This window comes from Sander vitreus, chromosome 3 (genome assembly GCF_031162955.1).
Source record: "Sander vitreus isolate 19-12246 chromosome 3, sanVit1, whole genome shotgun sequence".
NCBI lineage: Eukaryota > Metazoa > Chordata > Actinopteri > Perciformes > Percidae > Sander > Sander vitreus.
The window spans coordinates 16,453,835-16,469,889 of record NC_135857.1 but is presented as its reverse complement, the minus strand read 5'-3'; the positions used below and the strand labels follow the sequence as shown (position 1 = coordinate 16,469,889).

Sequence of the window (16,055 nt, the reverse complement as noted above, 5' to 3'; positions counted from 1 at the left end):
CATTCCAGGATATAGTGTCCTTTCTCTCACAGAAAGTCTTTGGATCAAATGTTTTAGTACTGTGAGTCCATTCAGCTTTACAGATATACTGTACATACATAGCTAGTCACTCACTGTGACCACTACTACTACTGCCATTACTAAACATTGTACCAATATATGAATAATGTTACGTGAAACGGGTAATTTAACGTCACCGCTCATTTTACATACAGTTGAGCAACAAAACAAAATGCTCAGGGAACATTTACTATTTTTTTCATGTTGGTTTTGAGTGGTATGGTTTTTAACCAGTACCTGCGCTTAATACTCCTGCAGCGGGGAGTCGGAGGGACCGTGGCGTTCTCTAACGTTAGCTTCTTGTCTCATCTGGGGTCTGATAAACAGTAAAATCATCAAATTCAGTGCCCATAACCCTATTTTCCAAGCGACTGCAGCTGTCATATTTCAGTTTGAAACTGTTTGTCACTCTGCCTGAGGAGAAACTGCCTTACTCCCGCTGTTGTTTATTTAGTTGTCCTGACGTCACAAGTGATGTTCTCTTGAGTTTAGAGGAGCAGACAGCTCTCCAGAGTCGTGTAATTACGACTTCATGACACTTTTTTTTAAATACTGAAGGAGCGGCGGCAATCGCTCCTTCAGGGGTGGACCGAATGTACATAGTGAAAACACTGCGTAATGTGCAAAATAAGTTTATTGTAATGAGACGACAGGTTCAGGGAATTCGACACAGACGTTACTCGAGCCTGCTCGGCTGTGTCCTGGTTCTTTCTGTTGCAACCTGGTAAGAGAAGAACGTTGCTCGTAGAATGTGGGTCAGCTCTTGTATGTTCATGGAGAAAGGAATTTGCTGCAAGAACAGACCAGAGCTCTCAGACCAGACTAGTGACATGACCGACAGATTATGAAAGTAGAGAAGAGCAAATGAAGGAGTGGTTTATGGAATAGAGGGGGTTTCATGTGTTGTTGTTTTTTTAAATGTCTGATAGATGGACTTTGCAATGGAAGTCACATTCTTTTTTTGCTAGAGTACGTATTTTGGGCTTCTGTTATTTCTTCCATTATGGACAGATTCTTCAGCTATTTTATCTGTGTATAAACGAGTGCAGACATTAATGCAGTACTTCTCTGGCCTGTAAACATGTTCATCTCCACCCACTCTGCATGTTATCTGTCATGCATACCTAATGCTGACTTTCCCTCTCTCTCCTCTCCAGATGCAGTGTAGACTTTGCTGGTGACTGGTCTGCAGGCTCTCCACGTCTCTTGTCCCTGGAGTCAGCCAGTTGGGGGGCAGATTCCTGCATTCCCCTTCTCTCAGTCTGAGTCTTTGTCTGGACAAAACCAACTGCCCGGCATTGGAGCACACAGCTCATCCTTGCCCGTGTTGCTTGGATCAGCACAGCTCATCTCCTGACTGAGGAGAGCGCAGCAGCTGCACAAGATTCACCTTCTACCAACTGATCCCTCCCGGCCCCGCCCACACTGCCCCATCACCATGGTGCTGTCACAACGGCAACGAGATGAACTGTAAGTCGCCAACACACCTTTCATAACATGTGGCTGAGATATGAAGATGTCGGATTCAAAATGCATGGATTGTATTAATGTATGGATTCGTCGTTAAAATGTTGTACATCCGTTGCATCATTTGAGGAGACACATTTCATTTCACCTTCATACTAGATCCACTTTCATGTACTCGACACGCACTGATACTTCCACAGCTGCCCAATACAACCATATTCTTCGGATGTTACTGTGCAACTTCGAAGGAATGAACATGGTTAGGGGCTTTCCTCAAAGCCACTTTTAAGATGTTTTTCATAGGAGGGAAGTGCAATATTCATTTCAGGGCTGCAACTTAGAATTATTGTTATCAATTAATCTGTTGAATATTTTCTAGATTTATCAAATAATTGTTTGATCTGTTAAATGTCAAATATTGCACACAAACACTAAGATGTTATTAAATTGCTTATTTTGTCCGGCCAACCCTCCAAATCGACTAATCATTGCAGCTCTAATTCATCAAGATCATTTTATTTTGTATCTATTATATATTTGATCCTAAAGCAGACATGATTTTATGATGACCATTGACTAACTAGAAAGTTGAACCAGCAGTTAATTTTATGTTAAGCAATTTAGAGTTCTACCAACATTTATGCTGCCCCTAGATCCGAGATGTAAAAACCTTAACTGCAGTCAAGTATAATGTTTTATATGAAAGAGGGAGCAGGTCGGATTCGATCCCTGCGCCGCTGCAGGACTCAGCCAATATGGGTGAGCTAGAGGCCACCCCAGAATTGAATGTTTCTTGAAGCTGCCCAAAGACATGAGTGCCAATTACAGAATGAAAGACCTCAGTGAATGGTTTAATGTGGGTCTGTTTCAATTAGCTCTTTTTGTATACCTGTGACCAAGAAAAAATAGACTACTCCAAAACCACTGCTATTTTGATAATAGCTTTGAAAGCCTAAACGGCAACTTGTTTTAATTGTCATTTCCATTGCTTCCAGGCAAGGATGTGTATTGATTAGTAGAATCCGTTTAAATAGGGACATTATTGTTATTTTTTTCGCCTTGGTACCCGTCGGGAAGAATCAATGACTTGTTTAAGGTTCCTAAGCTCCCCTGAGGTCTTGCAGCACAAATGTATTGATCCTCTACATACACTACCTACCCCTGGATATGTTCAGTATTCACAATTTGCCCTATGTGACCTTTAGGAGAAGCTCAGAGTGCCACCTTTGCCTGTAAATACATGCAGGGAAAAAAAGTATTGTGGTGTTTTTTATTTATTGGTTGTGTTTGTTGTTTATGTATTACTGCTGGCTGTAAACCAAATTGCCCTCCAGAGATAATAAAGATACCTTGGAACAGGGATCCAAAGTGTTGTTCCGAGCTTCATGCAATTGCTCTGTGCACACTGTCAGCGTTCAGAGTGATTCCACAGGGAAACCACATGTACAAGATGTCTGAACTCTGCCTACAAATTATCTGGCATAGGCACTGAAGTGGCATACAGACAAAGAAATCTCTGCACATGTGCTGTGTGGTATATATTGAGCAAGTGGGAAAAGTGAGAGAGACTGTGATAATCGGGGAACTGTAATTTGGCTCTGCTGAGTCTGTGGGCTCTGTAATTAACCCCTGAGGCGGGGAATGAAAAGTTAAGGCAGCTCGTTGTGAGATACAAGGTCACGAGAAGGAGATGAGATGATCTTGCTGAGCTTTAGTCCTTTCACTAAAGAAGTATGTTGAAACGGCATATTTTAAAAAGGATATGGTAGGTATTTGCCTCTGACTTGAAATGAGACGACAAACCTGTTTATTGTCATTTTTGCCTCCCGTCTTGCACTGTCATTGAGAAATGCATCAGCGTTCACATGACAAGGCTCTTAACATTCCTTACTATGTTTCTGTGTTTTAAGATTAACACTGTGGGAGGGGTCTGTTGGTATGGAGAGAGCTTTTGGAATGCTAATCTTTCATGCTATTTGCTATTCAGAGGAAGCTGCCAGGGACCCCCCACCCCCTTTTACCCCTCTACCCCTCTTTTCTCTTCTGTTGCACAAGACTCCATAGCTTACAGGAAACTGGTGTGGGACCATCACACCACTTGAGTCGCATTCAAGCATCTGTTGCATTCTTGCCGTTGGAGATGTCGCCCGGCTCAGTTGGTAGTCTCATTGAGTTTGCTCTCATTGAGTTTGTCGACTATAAAGTGGCCTTAGGATCTTATTTCCTAACTGGCTGCCTCATTTAGGGAAGCCAGCTTGAAAACCTAGTGGCCAATTTTGAATCGGGCAATATAGCACAGGGGGTAATGGGAACAGTGACCGGTTGACTGTCTGCTATTTACGCTAATTTTGATCTATAAACTTTACTGTGTGCCATCAGAACAAAGGGTTTTGGCACTGGATGTTTTAAGTGAAATCATGAATAAAGAATGAAAAATGGTACAACAGAAAACAATAGAAGGCAGTTTATCCTTGTTATTTTTGTTTTTCCAGTAGACATTGACCTGTTCTTTGACATTATCCAGAAAGACAGCATAACAGGTTTATTACTGGTGTGGAAAAACATATTCTAAACAGAAATAATCTTTGTCCCCTAAACTGGTGCTATTTTGTCAGCACTGCAGTCAGATGCTGTTATTGCGTAGTATCCTCAGAACAACTCTATTTTTATGAGCATGGCCAATGAAAAGCGCATTTGTGTTTTTTACCAGGGTCAGGGGACTCGTCCCCGCTGGCTCGGAATAAAAATAGATGCAGAACACAAACTATCTGCTCCCCTGAAAGACCTGGAGGCACCATGTGCAGATGAGCCTTTGCTTTTGAACTCCTTGAAGAAAATCCTCTCAGACTTCTCCATGTTTTATACCTCTTTTACACCAACTACCAGGGTCGGACCAGGGTTATCTGACCTGTATTCAATCATAGACTGTATATAAAGATGGACGACACGTCTCCTCTTCCTCCCACTGTGCAAAAGTGAAGCCAAGATATCCTGGATAGCCATCTTGTGACTTCAGAGTCAGCGCAGTAGTGGCGGTGGAGCCGCAATAATCAAAGTCCCGCCCATACACCCCTCCCCGACCAATGCAGTCAATCACAGCTGTTTATCATGGCATTTCACTCTGTTTTTATAGCATCAAATAACTAATTAAAACCAAACCTTTTTTAGTCCGCTAACATGGAGGGGGCGGGATTTATGACCTATATTGCAGCCAACCACCAGGGGGCGATCAAGATGTTTTGGCTTCACCTATACAGTCTATACATCAATCCCTGTGTTCAACCCTTCTTTTGCAATTTAGACCAAACCAGTCAACATGGGTTGATCTCTATTCATGACAATTCAGATACAACAAGGGTCACAACCCGGGAGCAATGCATACCAATTGCCTCAGTGTGTAACAGTGTCTGTGTTCTGGACCCACCATCCCACGTCAATCATTCACCGTCTCCCATATAAAAAGTACCGTATTGGTTTGAATGTAAGACAGGGTTTTTTTCCCTAGAAAAAAGTCTGACAAAGTGGGGTCCTCTTATAATCGGGTTCTAGACTTTCAGCTGTTCAAGTCACAGAACGTAAGGGACGTCACCTGTTTCAACAGCTAATAGAGAAGTCAGCTATAAACTATAGAAATGAAATGATCCATAATCCATTTAATTTTAATATTACAAACAGCTGAGAGAGAGAGAGAGAGAGAGAGAGAGAGAGATTTTCTTTATGAAAACAATATTTGGCTTTTAAGTATTTTTCCAAAAATGAGTCTTATAATCAGGCTCATCTTATATTCGGACGAACCAGTCTATCTCATGTAGAAATTTGGAACCTTTGCCTACTTGATTTTCCAATGGATGCCTGGTCAAAGTGTATCGGTGTACATCCACTCATTTGTTTCCTGACCACTTGCATTTCATGTCAACCAGACCTTTCCTTTTTGTGTTTGATGATGCGTGTGTATTCATTATAGAGCTGCAGCAAACTATTTTGATAATCGATTAATCGTCGGGGTCATTTCTCAAGTAAAAATGTGCTCGTATCAACTGTGTCAGTATATGATGCTTTTCTTTTTACTATATGATGGTAAACTGAATATCTTTGAGTTTTGGACTGTTGGCCGAATAAAATGAGCTTTCTTAACCCAGCACCTTGGACCGTGGAAAATTATACATTTTTTAACTACTTCCTGACATTTTTTCGACAAAACGAATAATCAATTAATTGAGAAAACAATCTTCAGATTAATCAAAATGATAATTACTTGCACACACACCTTCACCATAGTGAAGAATAGTCGCTGTTGTATTAAGTCTGCATTCAGTTAAAAGACAGTCCTGTATTGGACATTTACTCATCTGTGAATCCCAGTAAGAGAGCGTTTCCCCTTTTTGAAGTCTTCTTCTGGCTTAAGGGTTGATCCCCACTGCAGTAGTCGTAACTTGTATGAAAGAAAACCGCTTTCTTTCCCTGACAACCTACCTGTTTCACATTTGAAATTAACAGCATTATGATAATTGCCCTTCTAAGAGGCTTTGAGATTATTCAAACTTGGGAATCAAGTAAAGGGCAGAAACATTTTATGTGGTTTAGGTGCTCCTCTGACAAGTCGAGCAAGAAAAAAAGTAATTGGCTACAGTTTTCATGGAGATCTGGGCAATGTGCAATCCTGTCATATGATTTTTGTGGAATGCTTCTCCCTGAGAAGTTATCAGCTGTTCAGTACTCAGCTGTTAAGATGGAGAAATGAGCGTACCGTTTTAGCTTCCCACTATTTCTGCTTCTTCTCTTAACGCTGAATATGTCTCTTGTTACTTTAACACATTGAACCTTTCAGCAGAGGTAGTGGTTTATTTTCTGAGGTCTAGTGGCAGTTTACCCATAACATGAGATGAGACTGGATGCACCTGATGTAGGGTACCTTGTGTTTCTTCTACTGTCGATGTGCAGATTTATTGGGTCCTCTGTTTGATGGAGGAGTAGCTTTGACATCTTGAGGTTCTTTCGGTTGTCAGGCTGAACAAAATGCTCACCTTACTGGTTTTTAGACTTTCCATTAACTCCAAGCAAACATGTGCCTTGGGTAAATTGCAGACCTGTTACAGAAGATTCTCGGATTCTTTAGGTCTCGAAAGGGAGAACTTAAAAATTAAATGGGATTGTGGTCCGTGTTCACACATAAATTTACATGTGGTGGTGCAGGATGTGACGGCGCGACGTGCGATGGCTGGGTTCAGTAATAGACTAGTCAAACAAAGGTTTTTGAATTATTTATTGAAAAAAAATGATGCTCATTTGCATATAAGTGACATCATCGCGCAGTTATTTGCATAAAACTTAGTGGTTGTCGGTTGCAGCGAGGGAGAGATTACTAAAGCAAAAGCTGGTCCACCTTAAAGCCAGCCCACCTTAACTTAGTGAGCCTGTGCTAAAGTTGTCGCTTGTCACTTTAACCAGCAGGTAGCAAGCAAGACACAGGAACTGACAGCGACAGATAAACTGTACACAGACTGCACTGCTACGTTCACAGCTATAATTTTACTGCTACTTCATACTCATCGACAAACGCACCTCTCTCTCTCTCTCTCTCTCTCTCTCTCTCCACCACGGACTTGCTAAAATGCTTGCTAACAACGAACTACAGCAGCCGCTGTATGTGTGTGTGCAACATGCATGGTGTGCGTGTGGCTGTGACCCTGTTTTTGCCACTGTGTGTGCGAACTATCATGCGGCATGACGAGCGGACGACCGTCCCGTGGGTCGGCTCCATGGATGTATAATAACGGTCGGCTCGTTGTCCAGATCCTCTCCACGTTATTTTTATGGTCATACGCGCAAAAACACTTAGGCGCTGCGCCTAAGCTGTATTATGGCAGGGAAAACCCTGGACTTCAGCTTCTTCCTGTTAAACATTTATCAGTAGTTTTGAAGTTCATACATTGTGTGGTCTAGAAATAGTCGGATATATGGCATAGGGCAATAGCCTGGCCACTCAAGCAATATTTTCCTTCCTCTCAGATTTATTAGAGCATTCCGAGTCGCCCTGTAGCTGATGGGGGTGCTGTATGCACTGTGAAGGCTAGTTTTTCTTTGACATTTAGGCAGAGTGGATGGGTAGGCCAATGTGTCTGCAATAAGTGGTGCTTTGACAAAGGAGTACTGGTATTGTCTTTGCTGGATGACTAAGGTCCAGGCAATTCATTTTAGTCACTAAAATAAGTTTCGTAATTGCCATTTAGGTGTATGAGCATTGTATGAGATTCAGATTATTGGTAGAGCTGCACCGATTGACTGGCTGGTAACCGGAATTGGCCAATTTTCACGTCATCGGCCATGACTGGCGACCTACCGGTCAGTCTGACATATGCCGATTTTATGATTAACAACGCGCAATATCAGCACCACATGTGCACATGCAGGGTTTCCGCTATATGCATGTAGCAGCGGAGCCCCGCCGCTCCTTAATCTGTTCATGAAATGTCATAAAGTCGTAATTATACACGGCTCTGTAGAGCCGTCTGCTCTACTGATCTCAGGCGAACAGTCTAGAGATGGTCCGATACCATTTTTTGCTTCCCGATACCGATTCTGATACCTGAACTTGCGTATTGGCCGATACCGAGTACCGATCCGATACCAGTGCGTCATATATTTTATGTTTTAACAACTGTATACTGCTATCCCTGTATGGATGTGATATTATTTCTATCTTTGTTGTCAGTCTGGCGTTTTAGGCAGTATCGGAGCTATGGGACATCTCTAGAACAGTCAGCCGCTCTCACTCTCTCTCTCCCCTCTGAGGCTGAACAACTGGAACATGAAAACCGCACTCACGCGGGTCCTGTGAAATATGACAGCTACAGTTTATCGGAAAGTAGCGTTGGGCACATTGACTTTGATGAATTTGCTGTTCATCAGACCCCAGATGAGACAATAAGCTAACATTAGCGAACGCTGTGGTCCCTCTTTCTCCCCGCTGGCCGCTGTAGGAGACGCTGTATTAAAAAGAAAAAAAAGAGACGCTGTAGCCTATTCCTCCGACACGCTGTATTAACGTTACTGTTTAAAACGCTTTCCAGGTTAGTGGGGGTGCATACCGCTCAAAACCAACATTAAAAACATAGTAATCTTCCCTCATCTATTCAAAAAATGTTCTATGCAAAATGTAAAAATTTCTATTAAAGAAAAGATAGAAAATAAATATTTGTGTGTGCTGTAAAGTGGTTAGAAAAAATTAAATCGGAATCGGCTAAAATCGGTATCGGCAGGTCAAACTCGATGAGAAATCGGAATCGGCCTAGAAAATTGTAATCGGTGCATCTCTAATTATAGGCAAAGACAATTCAGCTACAGTATCGAAATGGTTACGTTTTCAAGCAGTTAGGAGACTTTGGTGTTGTGAACTTCTATTGGACATTTATCATTATGTTTTAGACTAGATATAGGATGTAGGGAAGTTAAGCAATGGGTGTAGGCTCTGTTCGTAAGTGTTGCTCATTTTTAAATGGTGTGAAAGTGAATGATCATGGAGCAGGAATTAGGAGGAAGTGATGTCACTGGCAGACATGCTGGTTGGCTGACTCACCTCTCTTCTAAGAAGAATGAGGTCATGCATCTCTTTTTCTCAACCCTGTCTCTCTGTTTGTGTCACAGGCTGCTCTCTCCCCCTCTCACTCCATTAAGGCTTTATAGTACATGGGAGAGCTGCTCAGTACCGGAGGTCTGACTGACCACAACATTGATATAACCCATGTGAGACTCACACAGGTTTCATTGTATGACACAACATTTCTTGCACGTTAAAAAAGACATTGCTGTTGCATTTTTTTAAATAGTTATTGAATGATCAATGCTGTTTTCAGTTATGATTGCCATGAAGCCTTTTCACATTGAAAAAGACCACGTTTACAGCTACAGTATGGGCTTTCAGACTTTTTTCTCTTTTATCTGTGCACTCTGTCCATGTACTCGCCCTGCTCTCTTTCTCACTATCTCTCCATCACGTCATTTAGCTGTGGGCTGCTAGTAACCATGGAAACCAGATGGTTTGCTCGCTTTCTGTCGAAGTTAGTACAGATCTTTTCCCGTTTTCTTCTCAGTCTTTGGGGACTGGGTAAATTCAAAACTGCATGTTGGTGTGTAGTTTGTTTTTTATTATTTTGGCCCATATAGGGTAAACTGGGGGTCAGGGGAGTGGTGGGTACTTTGTGTTCATATTTGTTCACCACTGAAGCTCTTTTACGGATACTCACTCTGTCCATATTGTGCTTATATTTGAAAAAATATGCAGAAACAGGAGGTGTTGTATATACATATTAGCCCCCATTTTGTTCACTTGCCTTGCTGTGTGCCTGTGCTGTTTGTGCAAATGATATAGTGTGTGCACTATTGTTTTTGCACCATGCAAAAACAGTTGAAATATATTACGGATGCGTCGATGGCAGTAGCCAATGTTTATCTATTTTGCGCTGCCTTAATGTTGTGTTAATTGGTCTGAGTTATACAACAGTAGCCTACCCAGACTTAATAATAAAAAAAAACAACAAAAAAAAAAAAAAACGTTCCTGTGACATTTCAAGCGTACAACGATGACCTGAATGCTAATAGAAAAACAGAGATGACCTGGAGGCCAAGAGAGCACAGCCAGTGTGGCAACATTTTGCCTTCTCCGTGAGTAAGTTATGGAAAGAAACAACGAAGCATGTGGGCTCTGACGGGACTCTATGGGGCCTTCAGGTACACTTGCTAATTGTGGGGAATTTCTCCTCATTCACAGTTAGCGTCAATATTTTTTTATAATGAGATTTATTTGTGTACCTGGCGCAAAAAAACCCAACAAACATCGGTATCGACATCGCCCAAATTAAATTTCTAAACATCGATATCGGCTGAGAAATTTGCAATCGGTGCATCCCTAAAATATATTGAATATGATTCATGATTACCACATAATTTCCTGAAGCCAAACTGCTCTACCATGTGGTTTGCATACAACACCATGCAACATGGAAAGTGAGGCTGTTTCTTAAAGTTGTAGAAGACTGAAAGGAGACTGGCGCACAAAAATTCCCAATTGGCTTGTATTCCCCATAGAGCTACATGTAACTCATCAAACCCCTGAAAAGTGAATTGATTTCCTGCCCTTTTCATGTTCTGCTTAGAACTATTTGACTAATGCAGAACCATGGAATGCCTTTCCATAATTTCAATCTTTCCCTCTGATACCCCATCCTCTAAATTAGACGTTACATGGCTGGTGTGACATATCATTGTTGTGTTTGGTTGAAACACACTTGCTCATACACATTCTCCTTACACACCCACACATCAAAGCTCTTTCTGCTGTGTCTCAGCTTACCTCACCTGCAGCTTTCCTTGCCTGCTTATGCACTTTCTTAGACATGCTAGCACACCCCAGCCCTCCCCTCTGGTTTTCTAGACTTCAGGCAGGCAGGCTGTCACAGGAGAAGATAACCTCTTGCTAACCTTGAGCTGTAATAAGGCCTGCTCCTGTTGTCATGGCGATTCAGGTGGGCAGAGGGAGACGGCGGTTTCAGTGCTCAACACTGACCGAGAGGGCGCGGGGGGGGGGGGGGACAGGCCGGGCTAACAGATTGTATCTTCCCACCCCCTTCATATTGGCACCTCAAAGACTTGCCTGCTGACAGCTTGTCTGGCTTCTCCTGGCATTAGTGGTGGGGTTCGCTGTATGCAAACACAGGACAGCTGGAATCAAGCAAATATGTATTATTTGAGTAAATATAGCATTTTTATCAGATATTAATGAATTCATTGTCTTTGTGCTCTTTACCTCATTTTCCAGTCTTTTTTAAGTCAGTTTTTTTGCCAAGTCTGTAATAGAAAACGGACTCTGGAGAAATAAGCAGTGTTCACATGAGTTGGTCATTTAAACTGCATGGTTAAGATTCTCTTTTGATGAAGGGGTATTCCAGTGATTTATCATTGCAATTTAAAAAAAGAACGGTCAAAATTGAAACCGCAAAGGCCAAGATATCTGGACTTTTAGTCCTTAATAGGATCAAATTCAAACTCCAGACCCAAAGAACATAAACTGTCTTCAAAGACCAAGCAGTACTTCTTGTAAATAGTGTAATATTATTAATTTCTCTGTAAGGAGGATTTAGGATTAGCATTCATAAAGTTTGAGGTCCCCCTGGGGAGCTAGAGCCTGCTGAATGTTAGCTAAACCATGCTAGTCAAGTTAGCACAGCCTGAATAGTTAGAGCCACTGGTAAACACAAATGAGTAGCTTATATGTTTGACAGCATAATGATTTATCTGTAAATTACTGGCATTATTATTTCTTATGCATGTTGTAAGTTTGTGGGTTTCCCTTATGGCAGCCCGGGAGACAGACAGAGAAAGAGGACGAGTGAAGATGGCCTCCTTTCTCCTCACTTTCAGCTCTGCCTGTCTATTGTCTGTCCTATCTGGACATCTCTCTTCACATAGGCTGTTTTGAAATGGTAGGACAGAAACACACCTCTGCTACAATCTCCACCATCTTTTGTGTTGCTTCCTGAACGGTGTGGGGTCTCTGAATATTTACTTATATTTGTCTGCAAATGTATGCATTAAAAGGAAATGAACTGAAGTAAAACAGTATGCAGAATAGGGCTGCCCCCTGAAAGTCGAATAATCGAATCGCCAGTCGTTGACCCCTCAGTCGACGGAGATTCCTGAAGCTGAGCAGTTTTTTTTTTTTTTGTCAGTCAGTGTGCATTTCGGCCTCCAGAAGTAGTTGCAGAGGGAGCGCTCCTCGCTTTCACCCTGCACTCCAGGTTAAAATAATTCCACTACCTCGTCCCATCCACTCGGTGAAGATGTCAGTGACGAGTACAGAAAGCTGTGGAACCAGACCCAGGGTGTGTCAAGTGAGACAGAGGCAGCTGTTTGGAGGAAGAGAGTCTTTGCCTGGTCAGGCTCTGAGACAAGTTATCTTATTCCTTCTGCTAAGAAGTGGTGAATTTACAGCTAAGAGCAACCTAATCTAATATAGTCTCTGGCTTTTGTTTAATATCAAGTGTCGGCAAAAATGCATGTCGTAGTGTGAGCTACTTTATCACGTTGCCTTTTAGCAAAATGGTCTGAGTGAATTTAAGTTGGGCTTTTATTGTGAAGGGTCAAAATGGAATAATGGGCGTTGTCGATACGGAAGTTAATAAGGCTGAATCCTATTTCTCTGTCTTACACCTTCCCCTTCCCCTACCGCTTCCCCTACCCCTAGCCCTTGTCCCTCGAAACAGAATGGTAAGGGCTAGGGGTGAAAACATACCCCTACGAAATAAGACACCACTTGGTTACGGTTACGTCATCGTACATCATACATACTTAGGTCTGTTTGCAATAAATATTTTTATACACACTGCATGGTGTGTTGTATATCTGTTTCAGTTATCACTGTTTTGAATGTCATTAATGTTCAGAAACACTTTCTTTGTTAACAAAAATCTGTCTTTATTGCCCATAAAGTAAACATAACAGGCAAAAACATTATATAAAAATATATTATCTTATAGAACCATTATCAACTATTAGAACCATAACTTACATGTCAAACACACATAAAAAAGGCACTCAAATGTATAAAACTAAAAAAAGACACACAAGACCACAAAACAAAAACTACAGCTATTCTGAAATTCCAGGCCCCAGTCTGATGCCTGTTGGCTAGTAACCGTTCTCTCCAACCCCTTTTCTTTCATTAGTGTCCGGTATCATAACCAACAACTGTGTACAGGTGCATAAACAGGAATGAATTACACATGATTACAACAATACAATAATGAACGGCTACAACATGAACGCAGAAACTTCTGCTCGTTTTCTGCCCAAAAGTGGATCAGCTGCCTGGTTTCCTCCTTCCTGTGTGATACAGGACGGTAAATGTAAAGCACATATCGATGTCTCCAAAGCAAGAAGTGTTATGCTCTGATATCAAACGAAATTCGCTGCTAATGGAGTTTAGTTAAAACTGTAGACATGCATGGAGTCCATTCAAGGCAGAAAAATGCGGGACTGTTGTGCAAATCAGCAATGTAACGTTAGCCTTCGCGTTAGCGTAGCAAACTAGCAATATTTAAAAAAATTAAAATTAAAAACGTTTAACTTAAGAACATGGTTGCAAATATATATGTACAGGACTGTGTAGAGCACAAAACAACACTGTCGTAATTTTATATCAATTCTTTAAGCTGAAAATACTTACATTTATGGGACCCTCTGGTTGATCTGGCCGCCATTGTTCCGGTTGCGCAGTGTATTCTGGGTACCCCTCGGTTTCAAGTAAACTCGGACTTTGCTTGGTTTTAAGAGGTATCTACCCCTTCCCCTTAGCCCTACCCCTCAAACAAAACAAGAATTGGGATAGCCCTTACACTCACGTGAACGCGCAAAACTAAGGGGAAGGGGTAAGGGGAGAAATGAGATTCAGCCTTAAAGTGTGTTGGACTTCTTGGTTCGTGCTGGTTCAGACTATGGAGCCCCCGTGTTTGCATTTGGCTATAGTAGTCATGCATTAGCTCGTAGGTCGAATATTCATGTTCATCAGCCAAATCCGATTCGTCTAACAAAATTCTGAGTTGGGTACAGCCCTAGTCCAGAAGTGTTTTCAGTTCACAGAGATGATCCTGCCTCTCCATGATTTGTCTGTCTGTCTTTCTCTGTGCGTATGGAGGAGATGGTGGGATGTACGCAGGCTCTCATTTCCCCCATATCTGCACCATGGGGAGTCATCCCTTCCCATTATTTGCCCACAGCAACAAGAGCTCATTATAGAAGCCAGACAGATGTGTTCTCAATTTGTGTCAAATGGGCGGAGAGGGGTGTTTGTGTGTGAGAGAGAAGGAGACCGTCTGTGTGTATTGTTATAGGTAGTGCTAGACTGCATTTATGCATGCCAAGCATTTTTATTATATAGCTAGAACCATGATAACACAGTCTGAATGTGTAACATTTACATCTTTGTCTGACACGTTTCCTGAACATGCAAATTTTCTGTCTTTGTTTTACAGTGTTGAATACAACTCCATTACTTATGTCGTTTCTTGTGGCACTTTAACAACTATCTTGTCTGCTAATCAGGAGAACTAATTACGGGCCTCTTTGTCTGTTTCAGAAATCGAGCGATAGCCGATTATCTACGTTCCAATGGATATGAAGAAGCATATTCCACTTTCAAGAAGGAGGCGGAATTAGATAACGTGAGTAGATTGAGGGTGGACACACATCCGCACAGCCAATCAGACCAATTTATACAAACAATATGCCTTGATTTCCACTATATTTCTCATTTTAGTCAACATGTTCACGAGTGTGACCGGGAGCACCTGCACCCAATTATGGTGGTCTGTCTGATTATTGGAGGGGGGGGGGGGGGGTCTATGCTACATGGATTTGCTAATTCATCTTGAGCTTTTATCCACTTGTGAATATTGAATTTACTATAGTACTATATATGTACTGTTTTGTTTTCTTTTTACATTATTGTCTTTGCTTTCTGATGAAATGAGAATGTGTTGGGTTTGAATATGTTCAAAATACACTTAATCAGCTACACCTGTCCAAATCAATATAGCTGTTGTGCCATAAAGTCTATTTTTATGCCTATAATGTTCAGTTTGTGTTGACACTCTCATAGAGGTGTTAATGAAATTATATGTTTTAGCATTAGTTTATGTTTAGCAGATCATAGTTAGTTGTGGTGTTGTACTGAACTGCATTATATTTTGAAAGGTGTTCCCTTTCCTGTATGTAAATAGTTAGGACAAAAAAAACTAGAAACACCCCTAAATATAATGTAGTTCAGTATGACACCAACTTAAACTATGACCTCAATAATTATGGGTTCAAGCCTGAGGGGGCTGCGATCCTGAGTATGCAAGGCAACGCGGATCCCAGTACCAGCCGTGCTTGGGGACACACACACACACACACACACACACACAAACACACACCCCACAAAATTGCGAAAAATAACTTTGGAAGTCGATAATATTCCAAGTCTGACCTATTGGTACAACCCTAAAACACGGCAATAATTAACCATTTCCCTTAACGCCGTTCGGGATCTACTTCAGTGCCTGTGCTTTGTTGTGATGCGGAGTACCTCCAACGTGGCGACTTCGGGTCTGATGACGCGCCGTGAAAACCCTCTATAGGAAACTCCGAAGGCAGTCGTAATATTTACCTAGCTAGTAGTCTAGGCTAACGCTGTTGCGCTAACGTTAGCAAACGTCGGCGTAGCTAGCTGTCTAAACTTGTGAAAAGCCGAAGAGCATCTCCGTCCAAGCTGTGTTTCACTTTCCCTCCAATATTATTATACGCATAATAAAGACACATGGACTCGGTCGAGACCAAAAGCTATATTTTGCAACACCAGTGGCACAGACCGATACCATAAACAGTGAACAGAGACGGGGCTATTTCGTCGGTCGTCTCCCCAACGTGACGTAATGCAATGCATTGTGGGGGAAAAGAGAATCATTGCAAACCGCTGTAAAATAGTACCACTTTTT

The 16,055-nt window shown here is 41.8% G+C and overlaps 1 protein-coding gene across 1 annotated transcript in view; it reads left to right on the top strand.

The window, feature by feature from the left end:
- LOC144515422 (lissencephaly-1 homolog A-like) overlaps window positions 1–16,055 on the top strand; it is a 39,952-nt gene that overhangs the window by 9,080 nt on the left and 14,817 nt on the right. Inside the window, exons 2-3 of the mRNA XM_078246259.1 lie at window positions 1,218–1,530; window positions 14,657–14,741. Of these exons, the coding sequence (XP_078102385.1) occupies window positions 1,499–1,530; window positions 14,657–14,741 (117 nt within the window). The 5' untranslated portion in view covers window positions 1,218–1,498. The remainder of the gene's footprint in view (window positions 1–1,217; window positions 1,531–14,656; window positions 14,742–16,055) is intronic.